The 25,757-nt window shown below is 32.8% G+C and overlaps 2 protein-coding genes across 3 annotated transcripts; one reads left to right on the top strand and one right to left on the bottom strand.

Moving 5' to 3' along the window:
* Positions 1 to 692: 692 nt before the first annotated feature.
* Positions 693 to 6,132, bottom strand: LOC7455254 (uncharacterized). The gene is made up of 13 exons (XM_002325475.4): positions 5,911 to 6,132; positions 5,712 to 5,796; positions 5,560 to 5,630; positions 5,265 to 5,379; positions 5,055 to 5,134; positions 4,589 to 4,673; positions 4,423 to 4,503; positions 3,037 to 3,131; positions 2,803 to 2,853; positions 2,292 to 2,372; positions 1,299 to 1,371; positions 1,120 to 1,197; positions 693 to 1,038 (listed from the first exon to the last, which is right to left on the bottom strand). The coding sequence occupies exons 1-13, from the start codon at positions 6,039 to 6,041 to the stop codon at positions 1,000 to 1,002; spliced, it is 1,065 nt and encodes a 354-aa protein (XP_002325511.2). The 5' UTR covers positions 6,042 to 6,132; the 3' UTR covers positions 693 to 999.
* A 6,740-nt stretch (positions 6,133 to 12,872) lies between these two features.
* Positions 12,873 to 22,069, top strand: LOC7455253 (uncharacterized). 2 transcript variants are annotated; one of them, XM_002325907.4, is made up of 20 exons: positions 12,873 to 13,039; positions 15,008 to 15,103; positions 15,221 to 15,325; positions 15,625 to 15,681; positions 15,772 to 15,842; positions 16,030 to 16,129; positions 16,434 to 16,504; positions 16,612 to 16,712; positions 16,813 to 16,916; positions 17,007 to 17,060; positions 17,180 to 17,235; positions 17,351 to 17,389; positions 17,474 to 17,624; positions 17,926 to 18,101; positions 18,204 to 18,271; positions 18,688 to 18,760; positions 18,851 to 18,912; positions 18,995 to 19,913; positions 20,753 to 21,043; positions 21,653 to 22,069. In XM_002325907.4, the coding sequence occupies exons 2-20, from the start codon at positions 15,038 to 15,040 to the stop codon at positions 21,930 to 21,932; spliced, it is 2,844 nt and encodes a 947-aa protein (XP_002325943.4). In that variant the 5' UTR covers positions 12,873 to 13,039; positions 15,008 to 15,037; the 3' UTR covers positions 21,933 to 22,069. The 2 variants fall into 2 exon arrangements, with proteins under 2 accessions (XP_002325943.4, XP_052305415.1); XM_052449455.1 differs by lacking the exons at positions 12,873 to 13,039; positions 15,008 to 15,103; positions 15,221 to 15,325 and having other exon boundaries at positions 15,626 to 15,681; positions 16,035 to 16,129.
* Positions 22,070 to 25,757: the final 3,688 nt, after the last annotated feature.

The raw sequence follows: 25,757 nt of genomic DNA, 5'->3' as shown, positions 1-25,757 counted from the left end.
CTTACTCTACTGGAGCTCTGCTGTTGGCTCAAAGGGTATAATTTAAAAAAAAATCTAAATTCATATATGAAAATCAACCAAGAAAAAAATAATTTCATCAACGTTGTTAAACCTGATGCAATGTCAAGATCACTTGTAGGAACGGCAATTTAATCCAAAAATAATAGATATTAATTTGACCTCACATAGATAAGAATCGTTGAAATATATATTATAGAATATTTTATTATTAATATAAGCACCTATAAATAATATTTATTATTGTATTATTTAATATTCACATATATACTTTAAATATATATATTAGCTATTTTATTTTTTGTTGATTAATAAATAATAATAGATAATAAATATAACAGAAACTAATAAATAATTTATAAATATCTAAACTTTTTACATGATTAATAATAAATAAAATATAAATATCAAAAATTTAACCCGTGGATATTCATTGTCATCCCTAATCACTTGTTTTGATTTATGACTTGCTGATCCAAGGTCTGTAAACAAGATAATTTAAAATAATATTATTTTTTAAAAAATTTAAAAATATATATATCAAATGAAGTTTTAACTAATCAATCGAATCACAAATTTACCTGTCAAATTAATAAACTAAATCAACTCTTACCTCTAAACAATATCGACAAGTCACTAGGTTCATCCAGGGACGGATTAAATATCAATGGATAGGAGGAAATAAAATAGAGCAATCTTAAAATAAAAAAGAAAAAAAAAAGTTACAAAAATATGTTATAAAAGCACTAAAGAAATCTTCTCTAACGTAAGAGCAGACCAACACGATGGCCGGATTAAACAGAAAATTAAAATGTGATTTTCTTACACTAAGAAGAGACAAGATTACATACTAAAGCTTTGTCAATCCATGCATGACGCATATCAGCATATTTATCTCAATGGGAATCGTTGCCTGTAAACTTCATTGGTCCATCGCCAGTATATGGAGCTTTTAAATACCTGATCAATCCAGCAATTGATTCATTGTTGCGGTTGTACTGGTCGACGGAGTCCAGGAATCTGCAAAACAATTATTACATGTGTTTAAAGCCTATTCTGGGGAGTTTAGATTATATGATGATGAAAGAAATTGAAACATACCACAATCCCATGAGGCCCTATACGGTTACGAGATATAAAATTAATTATCAGGGTCGCAAATTCATCAGGTACGTCTTCCTGCAAGAATTTTGGATGCATCGATTGTAATAATTGCAAAACAAAGAGAATGGAAGGAATGCAGAAAAATGCAGTGTGAACTTGTGATAGCCAATGCGGACCTGTATAGCATGCCCAGTATGTCTGACAACAACCATTTGGAACTTCCCTTGCATTTGCCCAATTGTAAGAGATCTGATGCACAAGCAAGAAAGCAAAAGGAGATACGAGAAATGCTCATCAGTACTTCAAAAATTCTCAACAAATTAATGCAACAAGAAACTTGCATGCTTTTGCAACGATGGATAATGTAATCCTAACCAATCTCTAGAACAATTAGGAAACGAGATGGATGAATGAATTTTTATTGCTGTTTGAGTAGGATTAACGTTCATGGCAATTTAAGAAAACCGTCTTCCATCACCACTCGTTCATCCCTTTTCTGCTAAAGAAAACTTAACAAGCAAATATAGGGTTAAAACACCATTAAAATAGAGCCTCAATTACTTCTCATCTTTTCCTATTGCAGCACCTCTCTTTATTATAACTTCATGCTTCATACAGTTCACGTCCATTGAATTTATGGTTGCCAAAAGCAAGATGAACTATTTTCCCAGTGAATCATCCCTACAACTGTCATCATCTGTTAACTAAAGAGAAGTCACCACACAAGTGTTCTAATTTAAAATTATTATCTAAGTTTTTCACTAACATTCCCAATATACTGAATATCCGCTAGGACCATTTGTAATTCATATCACCTTCTTTTCAATGCTTCACATGTGGAAGTCGATTGACAGTAGAGAGCTGCATTATATTATAGGCATTCTATACAATAACCAAATTTCATTATTAATTTCAAATATGAAATTATGAACAGAAAAAAGGTTTTGAAATGAATTTACAGTGGCATCACGGAATGTGTTAGTTCTAAGGACGGAGTTGGTTTAAAAGTGAGGGTGTGGATACTCCATTGACCCCAAAAAAGAAACAGAAAGATGGCACAACAAAAGGTAGTGAAATTAACAGAACAATAAAATGTAAAAATTCCATCATGTTCAGCAACATTATTGGATCCCAGTTAAAGAGAATTTGAGGCAGGCTTTGAGTTAAACCTGTCCAGTCTGTCTGTTCCTGCTAAAAGCAAGAGCTTGGGAATGGGACATGATAGAAATTTATCTGAAAGGCCTTCATACCTGAAAGATATGTAAAGCAACCAATCAATTTTATATTTGAAGCAGATGTACTTCAAGCCATATCCTTTATTAGCTGTGCTGTGCCTTTGTGGGCACTACATTATCACCAAATCTGGACAAGATGAAAGGAAAATAAATAAAAGATACTAAACATCAGATCTTGGTGTGTTTGTGTGTGTATGTACAAGTCCCAGTATCTATGAAGAGTCAATCTTAGGAGCAAGTATTGTATTATCAACTCAGAAAAGGTTTTCTTTAGGATAAAGAATTCACATGAGGAAACATTGCATCCATGCAAAAGACATTCAAACCTATATCTAAGAAGTACACAGTGAAGACTTTGGTGTCATTTACAGGTGTTCCAACTTTTGTACAATTCACATCACAACACGTTTATTTATGTGGATTTCAATTACAAATTAACCCATACCATCCTCTCCAATATTGTTCTGTTTCCTCCAGACGGGTTCTATAAACATAACTGCAGAACAAAATCATCAATGTGCTGGTCAGTTGAGAAAATAGTACAAGCAAATTTGACATTAAAAAAAGCAGCTGCTAATATATAGTTTACAAGATCTAAAAATACAATAAAAAAATCATTGAAATTATCAAAGATTACATGTTGACCTTTTTATTTACTTACAGTAGTGGAAGTACTCACCATTTCTTCGAATCATCGTACTTTAATGTGGTTGGCACAGATACACGAGCAGAATCGATGTTTCTTAATGAACCTCCCCTGACACTCCATTCTATCTGTACATAGTAATCTTTTCCGGTTAATTAGGACTTCAAAGGACCACCAAAAGGCATAGCATGAGAAACAATCAAAAGAGTAGAATGGATTTTAAGGACGCCATCCTCTGTAAAACCGAAACAAAAGAATTTTCACTGCCGTTGAATATAATTCCCTGAAAGTCCATAGTGCAGAACACCACAAACAGGATTAAAACATTTCACCCCACCATAGTTGCTTGTAAAAATAGGAGACTCCCCACCAAAATTCCAGAGAAAGTCAAAATCCCTTCTCCTCCCAGAACACGCAATATGATAGTCTATTATCTTTAAAGCACAAAGACAAATCGTTATGTTGATTGAGAAATGCTCCAGTTATATTAAAGCTAAAGAGGAAACGCAAACCCACACAAAATCGCATCGATTGAATAAGGCACTATAATTATGAGCCAATGACCAGAAGGACCCACAAGAAGATTGCAAGATCAAGCATGAACTCAGTATTTACGTCCATGTATGAGTCCTTCGGACACTAGCACTAAAATTCTTATGTTTAGATACTTTGAGAATTCTAGAAAAAGAATTTTGGATTGGGTGTTAAAAAGAGAAGTCCATGAGCCAGTCCCCAGTTGTTTCTGGTAAAGAGAAGTCCATGAGCAGGTCCCCAGTTGTTTCTGGCCTAGCTCTAGCCTGTAAACAAGATATTTCAACTTATATCTAGATTAAAAACTACATTTGCGGTTCATGCACAAAGTCTTAGTCTGTCTTGCTGGATCTTCTCATTTTATCTCCCTTTCTTTGTCTATTCTCTTGAAGTCCCATGAGGCATGTATTGCAACAGGAAAAACACGATTTCTTCTAGTGCTTGACAGAACTTGAAACATTTAACTAGCAAAGTAAACACCTATCTAAAAGGCTTAATCCTAATAACACAATGAATATCTTCAATCTTCTTGTCTGTCATCAACATCATATCATCTAAAAAACCATAGCTTTTGTTTGTGGCTTGGCCACTGATACCAGTAAAGTTGAAACTAGAATATAGACATGAACATCAGACAAGGATCAACCACTACTATGCCAAAATAACAAATTTCATCATCTAATAAGAGGAATTATGGAGTAAACATCCCCAAGTGAAGATACTTTTAATAGAAGCAGATGAAATACACCACTTTTTCCGATCCTTCCATCTCTTTATAAGCTAAAGTCCTTTAGCTAAAAAAAATTTCAAAGACCATCTTCAAAGAATCAGGATATGCAGAGAACTAACAGATGGGAAGGATTGGGATCACTTAGGGATTTCACATACCGCTTTTTCCATGCTAGAAAAATGCTGCATCCTACTTGATAAGAGTTTCTGCATGTGAGCCAATGAAGCCATAGCTGTTCCCTGAAATTTCATGACATTATTCAAATAAAGTTACAAAAGACCATTAAAAAAAAATTCTGACAAGGCTACTACAGAAAAAGCAAACCTCCACAACATCCACAACAACCAGTCCAGCCAAGCTAGGTAATGCTTTTTTTGCAGCAACATGCACAGCAACTGAGCCACCCATGCTATTTGACAGTAAAATGAGCTCAACAACAAACAATAGCAAAGATAGAGGGAAAAGAGTTAAAAGAAAAATTTGAAACGAGTGTTAAGGTGTTTCCTTTGCCTCTTATTAATGAATCAGGAAAAAAAAGATATGAAGATTGTATCGTCAGCAATTATCAGAGAATTGGCTCATCTAAGGAATCTGTCAAAGTTAAAAATCACTACAGCTTCAATTGTAGAAGTTGGGGCCAGGCAACAAAGACGGGATTGACTGTTGGTTAGTGATTGTGGAGATGGTAGCACTTTTTTTATGTTTTTCATTACCAGTTATGCAGTACCTTAATAACTAACTACACAATATGAATTATTACAAGCAAACTAACTTGCCAAAAGAGCACAACCTGTGGCCAACAAGCACAATTGCAGGAGGAGAATCTCCATACATTGCCTTCAATACAGCGAAAACATCATTACACAAAGTCTGCAAATTCAAATTCAAAAACACTCTTATAGATATCAAGCTGCCGTGTTATAAAACCCAACAACTAGCATACATGACTATTGAAACAATCACTTTCACATGGATTGAAAAACAATAAAATCACCAATACCTCGACAGATAGATCAAGCTCATTTTCGGTCGACGTCTTTCCATGTCCTCTCAAGTCCATCGCAACCACCCGAGCTTTCTCCTTAATTTTACTTGATGAGAGTGCAAATGAAAGCCTAGCCAAAGAAATCACACAATCTATCTTCACCAGGACCCCAAATTCCATTTTTTAAACAAATGAAATCTATAATTCAACGATCCAGGCATTTTTAAACAAACATTTTCATGCGAAAACCGAAACTCATGCTGCCGGTATTACAGAACAATTAGCAGAAAAATAAACAAATAAAACATACCCAGAATAACCGCCTCCGTGTAAACAAAAAACAACCGGCCCCTCTGTCCCTGCCATATATACATGAAATACCTATATTCATAAACAACATTAGAAAATTTCAAAACACAATTTAAAACAAAAAAAAATGTTGTCATCAAAGACAAAACTAACATCATCGGAGTCTGGAATGCAGACATCTTCCTCCTTGTCAAAGAATTCTGTCCACTCTAAAGGAACATACTTTTTTAAAGAACTCCTACAAGAATATTTAAATCAAATTAGTTAATTAATTGATGACAATCGACTTTGCTTTGGATAAATCAACATTAATTCACAAGGCTTGATCACGGAAATGGAATCCGGAACTGACTTTGTAGGAGGGCGAGTCGGGACGGAAGAAAAGGCAGGGACTGGTGGATTCTTTAGATTTTCTTGCTGCTGCTGTTCGTCTTCTACGTCTAGGGTTTCTTCAGGTAGTGAAGTGAGATTTGAAGATTCCATTTCTCTCCTTTCTTTCACCTCTGTTTTGCTGAAACTGTGATCATAAGCAACCCGTTTTGAAGAAAAAAGAAAGGGTAAATTTTTATTTGCCTCCTAATGTTTATGTGGTGTATCAATTTTATTCAAAACTCTTATTTTCTATCAATTAGCTCCCTCAACATTATCATAGTCTTCTGTTTCCATCCATCAATTGAAATAAAAATAAATGATAAAAAAGAGATATATTGAGAATATTAAAATTTACGGTATTTTCCGTTGTTATTATGGACAGAAAATAGACAAAGGGCAAAATTGAAACTGCAATGAAAATGATTCAAACTAAAATTTGAGGGTGAAATTAGACATCTTATAAACTTCATGGGGGCAAAATAAAATTTATCCAAAAAAGAAAATATTCTGAAGACAGAAGAGTCTAAAAAAAATTTTATATAGCCGTTACAGTCTCATTAACGGTTGAAATGGTTTATTGGTTCAAAAAAACTCCAACCTTGAAGGATGGCACTAAAAAAAATTCTAACCAATCTAATATTGAAGGATAAAATTAAAAAAAATTAAAAATTTTCCAAAGTAAATTCATCAAAGAACAACACATAAAAAGAATCAAGATAACCCGAGTTAATTTTTAAATTTGTGAAAAGATTTATAGAAAGCAAATAAATAAAAATAATATAGCACAATCTCCAATTGAATAGATATTAAATGGTGAAACTAAAAAAACCATGAGTTTTAAAAAAGAAAAAAAAACAAAGTAGATCCGAGCGAACCTCCTAAACTTGGATTAATCTTTGATATTCACAACCCGTTAAATTCTAGACCAAGATTCAATAAAAAAGCTCAATTCATAACCAATTTAATGTTAAATGATAAAATAAAAAATCAATTTAAAAAAATACCGAAGTAAAAAAACATCAATAAAAAAATGATGATCAAATTTGACTGGAAAAAGAAAAACTCAAAGATAATAAAATTGTTAAAAAATTAATTTTAAAAACTATCTCAAATAAAACAAATAACAATTAAGAGAATAACAATTAAATTTGAAAGATTAAAAATTACGGAGATGAAATTGAAAAATAATTCTAATTTTATAAATTATTTTAAATAAAATAAATAATAAAAAAACAAAAATCAAATTTAAAAAAAAATAACAAATTAAAGATTTGTTTGAAGTTTTGAAAGGATAAACATAAAAATTAAGATTAATGAGTAGAAAAAAAAAATATATATATATATATACAAAAATCATGTACTCACAAACTTCGTATATACGGACCTTGACCTCAAATGAAACACGTCGCTCTCCATATTTGTTCATATCAAAGACTTAGGCTCTACGATGCTGAATGCTCAACCTTTCTTCTTTGGCTGGTGAAGTCCCTTATCGACGATGTTAAGGGCTTACCAGCATGAGATCTCAATCTTAAAGAATTGTTAAGCGTTTCCGACACGATGACGGGACAAATAGGCGTTACCGACACGATAACGGGATAAATGACAGTGAGGGGATGATTATTTTCAATTTCATTCGATTTTTATTAAAAAATTATTAAATTAGTTGTTTTTTTAAAAATAAAACAAAACCAAAACCGGTTCAAATTGACCGGTTCCGATTTGGTTCGTTTTGGCTCTGTTTTTTTTTTTATTTGGCTCTGTTTTTTTCGGTTTAAGTTCGGTTCGGTTCAGTTTTTCTGGTTTCACGCTTATAAAATCGAAACCAAACAGGTCGGTTTTTTAAAAATTCTAATTAGTTTAATCGGTTTTTTTCATGATTTAATTTTTTTTTATTTTTTATAGTTTAATTAATTTTTTGATTTTTTCCTTAAAGAATTTCATGGATGAAGGAATTAGACATTGATTCTTTTATCTTCTTTTTTTTTTTATTTTTTCCTTACAGCAACCTCAACAGATAATTATCATTGTTCATTAAGATAATTTTTTTTATTAAAGGAAATAGTTTTCTTTTTTTGGAAATTTGAATTGATTGATTGATGCTTTTGTTTCATGGTATATTTTTTTTTTATCACTTTCACCCATTGAAAGTTGTCGGTGATGATAAATTAATCATTTTTTATATATAAATATAATATTAAAAGTGTGTTTGTAATTACAGCAGTTGTTGTAATTTAAAGTATTTTTTATTTAAAAATATATTAAAATAAAAAAATTATTTTTAAAATTAATATATCAAAATGATTTAAAAATATAAAAAAAATTTAAAATAAATATACTTTAAATATATATATATATATATATATATATATATATATATATATGACAATAAAAAATATATAAAAACACACACAAGCCTGACAGTGACTTGCATGGGGTAACAAGCAATAATTATGTACTAATATTTTTTTAAAAAATAACATGCTATTTATTTATTTTATATATAAAAAATATATCTTATAATAATTTTAATCAAATATGCGTTTCTTTGAATATATAATTTTAAAATTATTTCTAAAATTATTTTTTAAAATTTATTTATTTTAAACTATAACTGCAATAACTTCCAGAAAATGAATTTCGTATGCTTTACAAGATTTGAGCTTCCTAATTGGACATATTCTTTATGCATTTTGGTTCATCATGCCTCTTATTTTCATTTAATTTATTTTTTAAATTCTTTAAAAAATCTAAAAATTACTTCAAGTAACCTATGTTTTCATGATTTGAAAACTAATCCAACTATAAGTGACTAAATTAAGAATACAATACAGTATATAAAAATCATGCAGTATATACGATGGTGTTATAAAAAAAAAGAAATAAATATCTTTTTACACATTGTAAGAATTATCTATAAATCGTAGCTTGATTGACATTAATGTTTTATAAATCTTGACCTCGAATTTCTCAAAACAGAATTAGCTAATCATATTTTCAACAAAACTCGATCAAACTATCTATTTCTTGCAATTTCATATGCAATAATTCCATGAAAATATAATTGACATGCCATAGCTTCTCTTGGAAAAAGGAAAATAGATAGAGGGAGATGCGAGGACGGGAGATAGAACGGTAGAAAAGGAAGCCGCAGCATGAATGACATCCACTATATTTTGTTTTTGTTTTTACGTTATTTCTTTCTTTTTAAATAAAGTAAGTGCTTTTATATATAATTCAAAGTTAGATAATAATAATTCTTAGTACTGTAATTTATTTAACTAGTTAGGTTTTTCATTTGTTTTTTTTTTTAAGCTATCGGTTCGAGTACTATAAATTTCAGGATCACTAAAAATTTATATGATTATTAATTTCAGGGTCTCAAAACATTAATCGAGAGACACATAAACTTAAATAACTACCATTGTAGAAAGAAAAAATAATAATAGTGAAGACATGAGATAGCTAAGAGTTATACAGTTAAGGATTTTTGTACGTTAACCATCTAGTAAGAAGTCTAGTATTAAGAGTTTGGAATTAAGGGGTTTGCTTTTTTTGTGGTCTCAGGTTTGAGTTCTGTGGTTGCTAATATGATGGTCACTGGAGGCTTGCATGGTCGTTAATTTCAGGACCCGTAAAATTAATCGAGGTATACCGATATTAATTTTTTTTTAAAAAAATCTTTGTACGTTATTGGTAGGTAGGTAGTAGGTTAGACTTCGTCGTCTCATCTCATAAACCAGACAGGATAAAGCTAGGTTGCTGGGCTGCTCATAGTTACACGATTGATAGATAATGTTTTTTAGAAAAACAAAGTGTAGCCATCAATAATGTATTTTTTTAGCGGCAATAATTTTTTTTTTTATCACGACAAAAACATTGTGGGGGGACTAAACATAAAATAAAAATGCCAGCTAGAAAGCAATGCCATAAAATTTCACAAAAAAAACAAAAGATCTAACATTATTTAATTAAAAACAAAAAAATATATAATAAATGAATGAAGTTTAAAAAAATATAATCATGACGTGTTGTACAAAAAGCGTAGATTAAATAATTTCAGAAGAGGCCTAACTAATGTCCTAGGCCTTTTATGTTTTATATTAAAAATTGGTGACATGTTGTCCACCTTATAATTTTAAAAAAATTGATGCATGTGACAACTATTTGTTTTAGCAATTGATATATTATCTGCTGGCCTAGTTTATGACTACTTGAGGATTGCAAAAAATTAATGATAATAATTTTAAAAATTATGTCAAATAAATAAATAGCAATAAAAATAATTGAAATCTAATTTGACATATAAAAAACTAAAGAATGATGAAATTGAAAATAAATTTTAATTTGATAAATTATTTCATATACAAAATGATAATTAAAAAAATATGAACCAGATTTAAATGAGAAAACACTTGAAGGATTGCCTTGAATTATTGAAGGGTTAACGTGAGAATCATGGAGAGGAGAAAAAATAATGAAAAAATTTAGAAAAGGTTGCCAATAGCAAATTAGAGACCCGTTGACTACACGTGCCCCTGCACTATGAAAGGGTCACCGAGAGTTTTCAAATGTTGATGTGGAAAGCAGTTTCTCATCACATGGAAAAGATGATTTTACCCATACTAGCAAGGCTTGTGATTTTGTTTGAGAATGACAAAATAATCATTTTACTATTCTAATCCGCGATGATCTATATCCTGGGCTATTGGATGATGACTTTTTTTTTTAAAAAAAAAACTTAGTCTTTATATTTCAACAACAATTATTATTAATAGTTTAAGAAAATCATATGTTTAATTTGCGTGTTTATATAACTAATTTTATGGTGCTCATGAAGTAACAAGTGACATCCTATTATTAATTCTTGGAGCTCATTTTAAAGAAATAGAAAAATACAACTAGAAAAAAAAATCATAGATGAAGATGTTCTTATTATTTTTTTGTAAGTCATGTATTTTATATTATATTTCATTTTCTTTGTGTCTGTGTCTTTTTTTAAAGTAAATTTTAAAAAGTAACTACTAAAATATCAGTAATCATTCCTCGATTACCATAAATGTTTTTCGTGTTTATAAATGTTTTTTAAGATATAAAAAGAAAAAAAATAATTAACAAAAAAACAAAAACATTTTAAATTTTAAAATTTTAAAAATAACTAAATCGACCGTGGTCAACATTGTTCAATAGATTATTCAAGTGTTTTTTTTTTATATATATATATATATATATATATTAATTAGTTATTCTATTTACTAAGGCATCATTAACTCTAGATATACAACGACTTTCCTAAGATAAGAAAAAAAAAATCTTTGGGATATTACTTCAATTTTCAACAACCTTCTCTTCGATTACGAAATATTTCTATATCTGCCAACGTAAGGTGGTAGGTATATACAGATATACATGGTCTTGTCTTAAAGTCTCCAAATCTGAATTAATCAATAAATTATACTTCTTCTCCAAAAAAAAAAAAAAAAAAAACTCATTGAACTTTATGAGGTAAATTCTCATGATGCAGAGAAATTACAAGTTCTTCTATGAAACATGGCTCTATCATTGTGATAATGCTCTTTTTTTTTTAATTATTATTATTATTGTTGTTGTTGTTGTTTAGAAATGCGGTAATTTTTGTTTTTATATACTTTTTAAAATTGTAATTTTTTTATTAAAATATTAAATTGATTTTTTTTTATGTTTTTCAATGTTTTTGAAATACTGATTTTAAAAATTAAAAATTTTAAAAAAATTATTTTAATATATTTTCAAATAAAAAATATTTTTTTATAGATTACGTTATAACCTGTAATACCTACATGGAAAAATCAAATTCAACTAAAAGGCAAGGTCAATTCCATAGATCCATCCACATCTTTAATGGGAGAATTTCAACCTTTTATCTCTTTCTTATGTATTATTTTTTGTTTTTTCTTGAAAAAACTTTTAAAAATAGAATAAAAAACTGGATAGAAGCATCATGCATGGACTAGAAAACTACATATTCATGTCAAATAACCTTATCATTTCTTTTATTGCCACTTAAAACAGGACAAGTGGATGTTGGATTTCTTTTCCTTAGTTGGACGAGTCATTATTGTTTACTTTTCTTTCATTATTACTAATATTATCACCCATCCCACCCTCCTTACTAAACATATTTTTTAAAATTTAATTTAATTATATTTACTTGACTAAAATAAACAATACGTACACTTAATAACGAAGGAATTTGAATTTTCTTAACGAATTAATGGATATACAAAATACAAATAGTGAGTTTAGCAAAAAAAAAAAAATGATATAAAAATTCAATACTACAAAAATCCATAAAAAAATTTAACATAAAAAAATATATATAAGCATTGCTAATATTTTTTCTAGTAAAAATAAGATTAAATTTGATGATAAAGTTAAAAAAAAATTAAATTGATAAAAAACCTCCCAACCCAATTTCTTATATAACTCATGTTTAAAATTAAATCATGTGCAAGTTGTTTTAACACGATCCAGTCGATTTGACTTGTTTAAATGAAACTCGACTGATTAATAAAAAAAAATTTAACATAAAAAATCTCTTAACCCGACTTCTTTTCCTATCTAAATTTATATTAAATTATGAAAAAATTGTTTTGCAATGATTTAGGGGACATGGAAGGTCCACGGATAACCCATTGTATTGTGAAAAAAAGTCGGAGATAAGACCAAGAAGAAAAAAACAAAGACAAAATAAATAAAAAAGGAAAAAGAGCTTCATAATGAATATGAATAGTGAAAGCACATGATGTTTTTAATTGAATTAGGTAATTTTAATATTATTTTCTGTGAACTTTCTCCTTCTCTTTCTATACATAAATTGTTCGCGTGAATCTTTTCTAAACCGGCCCGGCCCACCAGATCAAACAAAAGACATGTACGTGTTCCTGTAGATATTTTTTTCTTGTATTTTAGATCAACGAAAGCTCACATCTCAACCACCTTCTCCATCATCTTTCTCCAACCTTTTATCTCTCCCTCCCAGAGGACTGATCAAGAGAGACTCTCTAATAACAATACAGACACTCTGCATCTCTACGTGCCATAGCAGCCCTGCAAGTTTACATTCCCAGGTCAGTCTCCTCAACATGTAAACGCCTCTGGCTTTGATGCACGTCCTGTTATCATAATATTACAACGTTTCAATACTTATTATTATGGCTCCGGTGGTTACCATATCCGGCCGTTTGCCGTTCAGGGAGCCCTGTTTATGCTCTCTTACAATATGCAGTGTAGAAATATATTCTGCACAGCTCTTCCTTATGCATAAAAGTCTTGGGTTTGTGATTCTCTCTTAATGATGCTCGGAAATTTGATACATAGCATCCGTTTAATGCTGTTAGTTTTTACTCTTCCCGTCCCTCCGACCGTAGTTGCTGGAACTGTGTTAAATTTTGATTTTGTTTTTTTAAAATTAATTTTTTTTATATTTTAGAATTGTTTTAATGTGTTAATATCAAAAATAATTTTAAAAAAATAAAAAAATAACATCTTAATATATTTCTAAGTGAAAAACACTTTGAATTGCTACCATAATCTCAAACAATCCCGCTAATGACTAAAATGTGGTTGATTTTAGTGGTTGTAGTTGAGGTTAGCTATAACTCAATTATATATAAAATTCAACTATAAAAACTAGTTTGTTTTGCTTTTTATAGTTTTTTAGGTGGGCTCCATACACAAACCTTGACCTCAACCACAAAAACAAATTTTTTTATGAGGTGTTTGGGACAATGATAAAGATTATTTCTTTAAATGTTTTTCGTTTGGAAATGTATAAAAATAATGTATTTTTATTTTTTTTAAATTTAATTTTAATATCAGCACATTAAAATAATAATAAAATTTAAAATTTTATGAAATAATAGTTGCATCGCTGCCTCAAACACGTTTATCTACTTGAAAGCATAGTAATAAGACATGCGAGTCAACTGGATCCAAGACTTTGATTATGGATCTAGTGAGTTGCCCCATGATTTAACGAGTTAATCTTAACTTTTTTTTTTTTAGATAATATTATTTTGATTTATTTCTTAAATCTTAAAATTAACAGTGGTGTTGTTTAGATATAAAAAAATACATTAGTTGTCTTGATTAGTTTAAATGAAAATAACTGTAATAAACATGATATAAAAATTTTGGTTCGAAAAATTTACACTTTTTTTTTTATATTTAAATCCTTATTCCTTGACCTCCCAAGTGACATCTACTCACCCCTACCACTGGGGGTCATTTTGCTAAGAGACGGATATTAGGATGGGAAGACATTTTGCTTTTAAAAAGTTTTGATTTTTTTTTTGAAAAGTTTTTATATATTAATATAAAAAATAAAAGATATTATTTTAATATATTTCTAAAAAAAACTGATTAGATTTTTCTATATGCAGAGTTTTTAATTAAAAGAATATACAAAAACATGTTTAATTAAAAATATAAAAATATAAAAATAAAAATAAATATGTCTTGTAATTTTAAAATGATTTTTTATTTTTAAAAATAGAAAGTATGCAGAGATGCCATATCCCTTTTATCTCGAGTGTCTACGTCTTTTCAATTCTAAAACAATAATCAAAACATTAAAACTACCGAACGAACATGAGGCGGACATGGTGAATGTGTATTTTTCAAACTTGCTCCATTATCATCCCTAGTAGTGAGGACATATGATGGATTAGGTGCCAAGGAACAGGCATGGCGTTTAGTTTGTTTCAAAGATTAGGTTTGCTTGGGGTTTCAGTTGCGTGGCCAGTAATCCATAGCATTAGAGGAAAAAACATCAAACTGGAAGATACAAATTTTGCTGGAAATATATTTCAAGATAATAGTGTTTGTGTGTGTTCTTGTGATGGTTCTCTACTTTCAGATAGAGATCAAGCATGTGCATTGACCCAGTGAAGGATAATTCTGCTATTAATTTACAACTTTTACTCATAAATCTTATTTATTCTTCCATTAGTAAATGCAAATGCATCCTGTAAAAGGACAACTTAACAAGGGATCTTTGAACTCAACATTGTATTCTTAAATTCTTGTTTATTTAGATATCCATATTCCATTAATCCTGAGGCACGATGGAGAATGGTCTCGCAGCAGCTGAAGGTGAAGAGAAGCTTTTTCCCGATACCCATGCACAGAAGGTATGCCTTTTGCTTTGCAAAAGGTTTTGAGTGGTGATAGCTAACCCTATATGCTGGTATTATACATGTTTTTCCTCATATGTGATGTTAGTTTTTTCCCCTACTGTTTATCATTAGGTCGATCCGGGAAAACCTGCTTCACTGACATGGAAAAGGCAATTGAATAGCAATGGAAAAATCCCTGTGCAGTTCGGTCTAAGTTTCCGAGAAATATCACATATGGTATGCTTGCAACTTTTTTTCTGGGGCTCCTTGTCTTTCTACTTGAAAAATTATCTATAGATTGTCTTTTGACATGATCAGTGAAGAACCAAGATAAGCTTTGTTGGCTTCTATAAAGTTTTCAAGTTTACAAGTAAAACTTATCATGGTTATTGGAGCTTGGATTGATTGAGTAGAAATTGGAGTCATCCCCAGCTAAAAAAGACAGTGGAATATGTGAAATTACTGGAGACAAGTGCATAACTTCATTATTCTAAGTAATAATTATGAAATCTCATATGATTCTTGCTTTTTGAAAGTTACCGATGGGCCTGAGACTGTGGCGTCACATCAAGCAAGAAGCAGCAAAAGAAAGAGTAATGCTCCTCTCTCAATATATATCTAAAGACGTCTCTATTTCCGATATCTTTTACAGATAAAGACGACCTTTCCTTTATATATTTCAGGCAACAATATTTGATTTTTCCAAGAAGCACATTCTTACAAGTGATCATGGGATCCCTTTAGGTGGTATCGGGTAGGCTCGCAACATCGCTTTCTTTGCATATTTCTGATATTCAATGTCTTTTGTTTTGATTAACATTATTTCAGAGAAAGAGTATAGACAGTCTCTGATGTAGAAATATCAAAGAATCTGCACTGATGTGAGTGCGACCATGGCATTCGAAAGCATCAGGCTATCTAATTAAGGAAAAGTATTTCAGTGCAGGAAGCATTGGAAGAAGCTATAGAGGCGAGTTTCAACACTTTAGACTGTTCCCTGGAATATGTGAAGAAGGCCCAGTTTTGGCAAATCAATTTTCCGTAAGTTTACTTCTCATCTTTTGATACCTTTTGCCTTGTCAATTTTCTGTAAGGATGAGTTTCCTGTCAATCATAGTTTGCTAAAATAGTTGCTGTTATCTTTCTCAAATGGTGGCAAACTTTAAATAAAAACTTGGCAAACTTAAAACCATTACTAAGTAGTGTTTGCCTTTTAAATCTAACAATGCAGTTGCTTTCGAATTCATAGGCATAGCTGCTTTGATTCCTGTTTCTGAAGTGAAGTTTGTGCTGCCCAATCTCCTTGAAAACTATTAAAATAGCTAAATGCTCTCTCTTCATGCAGGCTTTTGTTTCCCGTCCGAGTGGTGAAACGTTTTCCTCTGTATTATGCTCTAGGACTCCAGACATACCCAAGTAAGCCACCATTATGATTTCATTTGCTGTTTTTAATATTTTTTAAATCACCTCTCGTGAGTACTCACGCAACAAAATTATATTGACTCAAGAACTGTGTTGTGCAGAGAAAGCACAGGTTCAGGCATTGAATCTTGGGATTGGAATCTGAATGGCCAGAAGTGTACATATCATGCTCTTTTTCCCAGGGCTTGGACAATCTATGACGGTAATAGCTTCAGTAACATTTTGGACAATCAAATACTGAGACTGGGATTTGCAATACCATTGTTCATTCATTGTATGTGTACTCACTTGCATAAAAACAGGTGCACCTGACCCAGAACTTACAATTGTTTCTCGACAAATTTCACCTTTCATTCCCCACAACTATAAGGAGAGCAGTTTCCCTGTATCAGTTTTTACTTTCACGGTAGGAAAGAGCTCGTAAGAAACTCCATTTTGTCATAGTCAGCTGCCTTCAAATTGTTTTAACCTAACGTGATTCCTTCGCTTGTTTCAGCTATCTAATCACGGAAAAACTTCAGCTGATGTCACCTTAATGTTTACATGGGCAGTAAGTTCAGAATGTTGCATTGTGCACCGTGTTTTTATTGTCAAAACATGGTTAACTCGACAAATTAAGCTTCTTCTAAAATATCCTAATCAAAAGTTTCCTGTTTTTGACTGTTTCAGAATTCTGTGGGTGGGGTCTCTGGACTTTCTGGTCATCATTTCAACTCAAAGATGATGTAAGAATACATTTATTTACCGGAAATGTGGATGCTATTCTTTTATTTTGTAACCTTAAATGCATGCTAATTTATTTTAAAAATTTAATAATTTAGTTCAATCATGACCTACCAGGACAAAAGATGGAGTTCATGCAGTCACGTTACACCACAAGTGAGTCCCTTTCACTTATTTATATGCATTTGATTTGATAGCTGTGCCTTGTTGTATATCTAATGGGAAGTGTAATTCCTTCAGAATGACAAATAGACAGCCTCCGGTAACCTTTGCCATTGCAGCACAGGAGACGGCGGACGTTCATGTTTCTGAATGTCCTTGTTTCCTGATATCTGGAGATTCCCAGGATGTCAGTGTCACAGCAAAAGATATGTGGGATGGAATTAAAAAGGTTCGGTTTTTCTCCCATTCGTTGCTTCTCAATGAAAAAAGAAAGTAATTTGTTGCCTTCTTGTTGTTGAAATATTTCTCTAATTTTTTCATTTCAATGCAAGGTTTTCTTATCAGGTTAATATGAAACCAACAACAGTACTGTTTATATGCATTTCATTCTTCCTTGACTTCTTAACTGTAAAATATAAACTGCCTTCTGTTTCGGGAAATCAAATTTTGTATGGACTGATATTCATTTTTACTAGTCCATTACTTGGAAATTTTCTGAAGATACTTACCCTTAACGTTATTTCTTGCAGAACGGGACATTTGATCAGATTGGTTGTAATAAAACTTCACCTTCAGAACCAGGATCATCTATTGGAGCAGCCATAGCAGCCTCTGTGACCGTTCCTTCTGGCTCTATCCGCACCGTCACATTTTCGTTATCATGGGACATCCCAGAAATAAGATTTAGTGAAAGAAGTTACCACAGGTGGGCTGCCTTAGTTGTCTATAACTAGTGTTATGCACACACCTCTTTAGCATGAAGTACTATGGTTTTGTAATTTGTACTAACAAAACATCTCAATATCAGGCGTTATACAAAATTCTATGGCACACTAGGAGATGCAGCTGCCAACATTGCACGTGATGCTATTCTTGGTAATGGTTATACTATCTACCTATGGAATAGCCAAGTCTTCGGATAGCATCTCGAATATCTACTGAGAATAATAATAATATTTTTTGTGTTCTGAAATAGTTTGAAAACCTCATGGAATGCAAAAATTTTCTCTGCTAGTTGAGCTACTTCGCAAATAGATGTGTATCTTTCTTGACATGACATTAGGAACCAGAACGTCATTCTTACAGCTTTCTTGATAATTTTGATACTGCCTTATTTTTCTTATCAATGTCTAGATGTGAAGAGAATGTGAATCTTATCTTGAAATGTAGTCAAGGAAGTTTGACGTGCAGTCACAAAAATGAAAATAGCAATAGTTTATTGAAAATGCAGGTAGATGGAACCAAAATACACATTTAATAAAATACTTTCTTCTTCCTATTTTTGAAAACAGAGCATGCTAACTGGGAATCCCAGATAGAAGCATGGCAAAGACCTATTCTTGAAGACAAAAGGGTTCCTGAATGGTGAGTTAGATGAAGTTCCTGCTAGAAAGTAGGGCATTCTAGATCTTCCATGTAGTTCAAAAAATATTGAACCAGAGAATTTTTTCCTAGGTACCCTATCACTCTCTTCAATGAGCTCTATTATCTCAATGCTGGAGGGACAATTTGGACAGGTACTCATGGGTTTGAGCTTAATGTACAAAAGCAAAAATCTGATTTGTTGATCAATGAAAATGACTATGTTACTTTCTGCAGATGAATCACCTCCAATGCAAAATTTAACAGCTGTTAGAGAAAGAAGATTTTCTCTCGAAAGGTCAAGTTCAGGTTACAAGAATGTAAACGGTATTGCTCATAAGAATGACACGGCTATTGAAATCCTGGAAAGGATGGCATCCACGTATGAACAACTACATAATCCGGTATCATCAAATTCCGTTTTTGGAGCAAATTTGCTTCAGAATGGAGAAGAAAATATCGGCCAGCTCCTTTATCTTGAAGGAACTGAATACCTAATGTGGAATACCTATGATGTTCATTTCTATGCATCTTTTGCACTTGTAATGCTATTTCCAAAACTTGAACTCAATCTCCAAAGAGACTTCGCAGCTGCAGTACTGATGCATGATCCTAGTAGGATGCAAATTATGAGTGATGGGAAGTGGGTTCCACGAAAGGTTCTTGGTGCTGTTCCTCATGATGTTGGGCTTAATGACCCCTGGTTTGAAATAAACGCCTATAACCTTTTCAGTACAGCTAGGTGGAAGGACTTGAACTGTAAATTTGTTCTCCAGGTGTACAGGGATGTGGTTGCTACTGGTGATAAAGATTTTGCTCGAGCTGTTTGGCCTTCAGTATATGTTGCGATGGCTTATATGGATCAATTTGACAAGGATGGAGATGGAATGATTGAAAATGAGGGGATACCTGATCAAACCTATGATACATGGTCTGTTACTGGTGTAAGTGCATACTGTGGTGGCCTTTGGGTGGCAGCACTCCAGGCTACCTCAGCCATGGCACATGAAGTTGGTGATGATGGATCTGCTAATTATTTCTGGATTAAGTATCAAAAGGCAAAAACTGTTTATGGCAAGTTATGGAATGGTTCCTACTTCAACTACGACAGCAGTGGTAATAAGTCTATACAAGCTGATCAATTGGCTGGGCAATGGTGAGCACAAATCATCGAGTTTCTATTTTGTGCATCAAAAATTCAAAGTAGTTGATAGCATATTAGGGAAACTGACTTATATTAACTGGAAAGGCCAACTGTTCATATATAACTAAGATTTTAATGTCTTCTTTCTATACTATCTTCATGTCCTCTACATGCTTTATGGCTAATTGCTTTCTTCACTTTCCCTTGTCAGCAAATTATACAATCTCTCTTTTGTTTTTTATTCTTGTGATATTTTACAAGCAGTGGGGTATCTTTTGGCAGCATATTACCCAAGCTAGTTCACTTTCTTCTGCGTCAGCATTACCAGGGCTCCATCTCAGTCTTCTTTGCTAGCTATTCTGTCTTTTATTTCCTTAGCTTTGCTGTTATTCAATTAATAACGTTCACATTTGGTCTATAAGCTATCCTGCGTGCTAACACTTTATGCTATTATTGAGTTGATCGTTATCTCGCATAAGGGTTCTTATAATTTACTTTTACCAAAACTTCCTTGCTTGTTTTATGATTTCTCTTGTTTGGTACTTAGCAAAAGTATGTTGTGGAAATACTATTCTGGTTCTCCTTCTGATCTTGCATTTTAATCTTGAACACCTACGCAAAACATGCAAATTGAAAATAATTGACAAGAATGTGAAGTGACTTGTAATCAAACTAGTATCGCTTTCTAAGCATCGCAAGAACGTCAAAGTCTGGATTTTTTCAATGAAGTTATATATGTGATCTGAGCTACAATCAGAAATGATACGAGGTTAATGGTGCATAACTTTGAAGTGGCACACGATCTTGTTTCACTGGACCCTTTACGTAACTAATGCTTGGTTATGTCACAGGTATGCTAGAGCGTGTGGCCTTTCACCGGTCGTCGATGGGGACAAAGCCAGGAAGGCATTGGAGAAGATTTACGAGTTCAATGTCTTGAAGGTGAAAGGAGGAACGCGTGGGGCTGTGAACGGGATGCTACCAGATGGAAGAGTTGATCTGACGGCAATGCAAACGAAAGAAATATGGCCTGGTGTTACCTACGCTCTTTCTGCTTCTATGATTCAAGAGGGACTGGAGGAAATGGCTTTTCAGACTGCAGTTGGTATCTACAATGCAGCATGGTCCGAAGAAGGTCTTGGGTAAGTTTTCCTCTATATACCATTTTCCTTAACTTTTCGACGTAGATGAGACAACATTTTTCCTTATCAAAGAGCTCTTGCCTTCTTGGAATATTCATCTCCAGAAACAACTGTGCAGGTGTGTCTGCTATTGAGTCCAAGCCATAAATCGAGTTTATTGTATATTCATAGAATGCACATTGCTTAGCCGGTCCGGAACTAGACAAGTCCTTCCACATTTTAGGAACCAATTAAAACAAAAGATTTTTACGGAAATGAAGTGATCTTTTCTATTTGCTTACAATCTGATGTAACCTATAGATTCGTCAGGTAATATCTATAGCATACGCACCGCACCTAACTATTTTCTGGTCACAAGGAAGAAGTTCGAGCTCGAGACCTGATCCAGACCTCTTGAATGGTGAGAGGACACTGAAGGCGGTTGAGTCATAGCTCACCGGCACACTTTACATAACTATATATGATCGCATCTTTAATTGAGTTGACTCGCTCTATCTATATTTTCTTTTAGTTACTTCTCTTCCAAACATAGTGTTTTTGGTGTTATACTCCTTACACTAACATTCATTTTCCAAATACTTTGGTCACAGTAGTTGTTTTTGGTTACAGTTATTCATTCCAGATTCCAGAAAGTTGGGACATGAATGATCAATATCGGTCTCTTTGCTACATGCGACCTTTAGCCATATGGGCAATGCAGTGGGCCTTATCAAAACCTAAGGACTTTAAAGAAGAGATGCACCATGAAGGGATCGAGGACGAGTCCTATCTTAAGCAACATGCAGGATTTTCCAAAGTAGCTCACCTTCTTAGGTTGCCGGAAGAGGAAGCACCAAAAAGCTTCTTTCAGGCTGTTTATGAGTTTACTTGCAAGAGAATGCTATTTTAACTTAAACTAAATCAGTCTTCATATTCTTCATCGGATGTTTAATCACTCCCTAGTTAAGTGTATATGTGTATCTTGGAAGATGATGTAACTGACAGCTTCTCAATCAATAAACATACTGATTAAATAATTCTTGGTTACATAGGCCCTCTTCATTCACCACCAAATGTGTGTTCTTCGCCAACAGAATTATTTTTTTTTCCAAAATTATCATCATTAGCTTTTTAGAGGAAAGTAATAATGTTTCAAAATCCAATATAATCATTAATTCATGTCAACTTTCTTTTATTTAAAACTTATGAAGTAGATGATTGGTAGTAGAAAATCCAAAATCTACAAAACAATCTCTTTTGGTGGGGGTTTAAGGACCCCAAATGATAAAGTTAATGACTTTTTAGTAAAAGATTGCAATAAATGAGAGAATGAGTTTTAAATTCCAAGAACAACAGTGTTTGTTCTTGTTTTTGTATAATAATGCTCTGAGAATTAAAATATGAATATTTCGAAGAGAAAAATTGTGAATCCTTTACTTGATTGGTTCAAGGGGTATTTATAGCATTTGAAACTTGTCATGTTGCTTGAATGAAGGAGTTAGAAATGTAATTTTCTCATGATAGCATTAGTGATGGATCAATATCTCTTATACAATATTAATGAGGGATAAATATCTCTTACACAATATTAATGTTGATGGAAACATGATAGACCCTTAGAAGACTTATATACACCTAGGAGCGTTGAGATAAAAGTATTTTTTACATTAACATTTTATATTAAAAGTCACATAAATAAAAAAAAAATGAAGTCTCGTGGCCCAATATAGGGTCTATAATAATAGTCAGGCCCAACATGGAGCCTATAATGATCATCAAGCTCATACCTACTTGAACTTGGCACGAAGCCAAGCTCATAGTTAATGGGTCTGGTAGCTTGTTAAACCCTTATGTATTTGGACTCAGCGCGTAGCTGAACTTAAAAATGTTGGGTTTGGTAATTTACCAAACCTATGTCTACTTAGGCCTCAACCCATAGCTGAACTCATAAATGTTAGGCCTACTTAGGCTCAACACATTGCTAAACCCAAAGAGGTCAAGCCTAAAAGCTTGCTAAACCCATGTCCACTTGGGCTCAGCACATAGCCGAACCCAAAGATGTTGGGCCTAACAGCTTATCAGATCCATGTCCACTTAGGCTCAACGTGTAGTTACACTCAAGGATGTTGAACCTAATAGTTTTTCAAACCTATGTTTACTTGGGCTCAACGTGTAGCTGAATCCAAAGAGGTTGGGTTTGAAAGCTCGTTAGGTCCATGTCTACATGAGCTCGGTGAGTAGCTGAACCCAAGGTTGTTGGGTTTGGCAGCTCACCAAACCTATATCCACTTGAGTTTAGCACGTAGCTGAACCCAAAGTTGCTAGGTCTAGCAGCTTTGCAGATTCACATGTACTTGGGCTCAGTACGTAGCTGAACCCAATGATATTGGGTTTGACAGCTTGTCAGATCCATATATACTTAGACTTAGTGCATAGTTGAACCCAAGAGTATTGGGTCTGACAGCTTGCTAGACCCATGTCTGATTAGACTTACCGCGTAACTGAACCAAGAATACTAAGTCTTGTAACTCACGAGACTTATATTTGTTTGAGCTTATGAATCAGCCCACTAGACCTATGTCTGTTTGGGCTTATGAATCCATGAAGGGGACCTTGCAAGGCAAGCTTACACATGTCAAGAAGTGAAAGGAAAAGTGGCTGGTAATGAGATATAATGGGATGGGATACAAAAATATAGGGTTGTGCCCACTATTAGAGAGTACCTCTTCTTAAGGTGAACAATAAGCCCTGTCTGATCTCGGATGAGGAAAAAACTTATACTGCGTTAGCCTCGACCTCAATTGAGTACAACGTCAATAAGATGGATAAAAGGCATTACCATGCCTTGTTGCAAAGTATACAATCTTTTGATCACTTGTTTTTATACATGTAAGTACTTATTTCTAACTTTGTTTTTATGTAGGGTTAATAGCTGAAAAAGAAGAAGAAACTTTAGCAAGGTCTGCAGGGGAGAGCTTGTCTGGATTGAGGAAAAGGTCTTCATCTTTTTGACTTAAGTGAAGCTAGGACTAGAGTATAGATGGAACACGACCCCATCAACATAGATGAGTTTTCTATTCCCAAAGACAATGTTCCTAAGGAAACAATGATGAGAGCCACTCCTCTTGTAGAAATGAGGGTAACCACTACTTCTCTGGTTGGGGATCAACTAAAGTTGACCTTTCCTAAAGTGATTGCGAGTGTTATTGCTTGGTTTAAGAGAAAAAAGGTATATATCCCTGTGAAGTTTAGCGTTGTAGCCTTATTTGTAAAGGCCTCTTCTGTCATGACAATCCCAATACCCTCACCCCTGATTTCTGTTGTAGAGACTTCTTTAGTTGTTGGGACCTTTATTCAGGGTGCTTTTTAGAAAGCTAGACAACCTGAGTTTGAGGATGTCCTTACTAACCTTGCCTTGATCGAGCACCGTATATTTTTCCCACCTTAATTGAGGAAGAAAGGTAGGTTATGGAGGTTGTTATTGGTGGGAGGTTTGGTCTAAGAAAGAATGGCCTATATGTGGTTAAGCACTTGAAGAGGGTTCTGATCGTTCCTTCAAACATCCTGATAATGTATGATGAGAGCTACAACCATCATTTAGCCCTGACTTGATAAATAGTTTCAATGTAAGAAACTCTATTGTTTAACCTCATTATTTTAGTTTTATGACTATTGTTTCTATCAATCATTTTTTGCAGACTTTTATGATGTGCACTAATTCTAAGAGGCGATGGACGATTGAGAGAAGACAGGTGAATGAGGTCATTGCCAAGAACAAGTCATACTAGATTGCCTTTCAAATTTTAAGGGATGAAAATACTACAGTGAAGGTTGAACTAAGGAACCTCAATGTAAATTATACAATATTGAAGGATGATATAAGAGACGTTGTCCTTCAGCTGGGCTTCACTAAAAAGTAGTTTTGTCTGGCTTTTAATGAAGTGGACTCCCTGAAGTAGGGGATAATTGAGAAGAAAACATCCTAAAATGCTATGAGAGTTAAGCTCTTTACTATTAGGGAAGAAATTTAGAGCTCTTGTGCGCGATTGGAGGCTTTGAGGAACTTTTATGAGGAGTTTCACGAGTTTTTTAAAGGTCTACAACATTGACTGAGATAATTGAGGACAAGATATTGTTTGTCATGTCCAATATGTATTTTTTCAAATAGTCAAGAGGAATGTAAGTGGACATCAACATTGCCTTCTATCCAGTCCTTGTGCCTTACTCTGCAGATGTCTTTCCTATTAGGGCTACAACTATCAAACATAGAGAATACTTTGCTAAGAAGTCTGGCCTGGATATTTAAGCTTTAGCCCCCTAACTTCTTTTAGCCTTGCAAACAACCTCGGTCTTATGAGGTTTGCCATTTTGTAATATACTAGAGTTTTATGAAAAATACTCTTTCATTTTCATGCTTTTATTGAGAAATATTTGGTAAACTTGTTTAGTCTGGATGAGTCTAATATACTTAGAAAAATATTTAGGAGGAAATCCTCTAGGCAATTTGTTTGGTTTAAACGCCTATATTTAGAAAAATCTTCAAAAGCCTATATTTATAAAAATATTTAGGAGAAAATCTTCTAGGCAGGTTGTATGAGTCCAACACTCATAATTAGAAAAATCTTGAAAATCTTGCCTTCGAATTTTGGCAAGATTTGAACTTTGTTTAACCTTTATAGGACTCGCCTCGTGCTTGGAATCGAGAAGAAATATAGATTATATGTATACCTTTCTT

This window comes from Populus trichocarpa, chromosome 19 (assembly GCF_000002775.5).
Source record: "Populus trichocarpa isolate Nisqually-1 chromosome 19, P.trichocarpa_v4.1, whole genome shotgun sequence".
Lineage (NCBI taxonomy): Eukaryota > Viridiplantae > Streptophyta > Magnoliopsida > Malpighiales > Salicaceae > Populus > Populus trichocarpa.
Note: the sequence above shows the minus strand (reverse complement) of the source record. Positions and strands in the feature narration are given on the sequence as shown.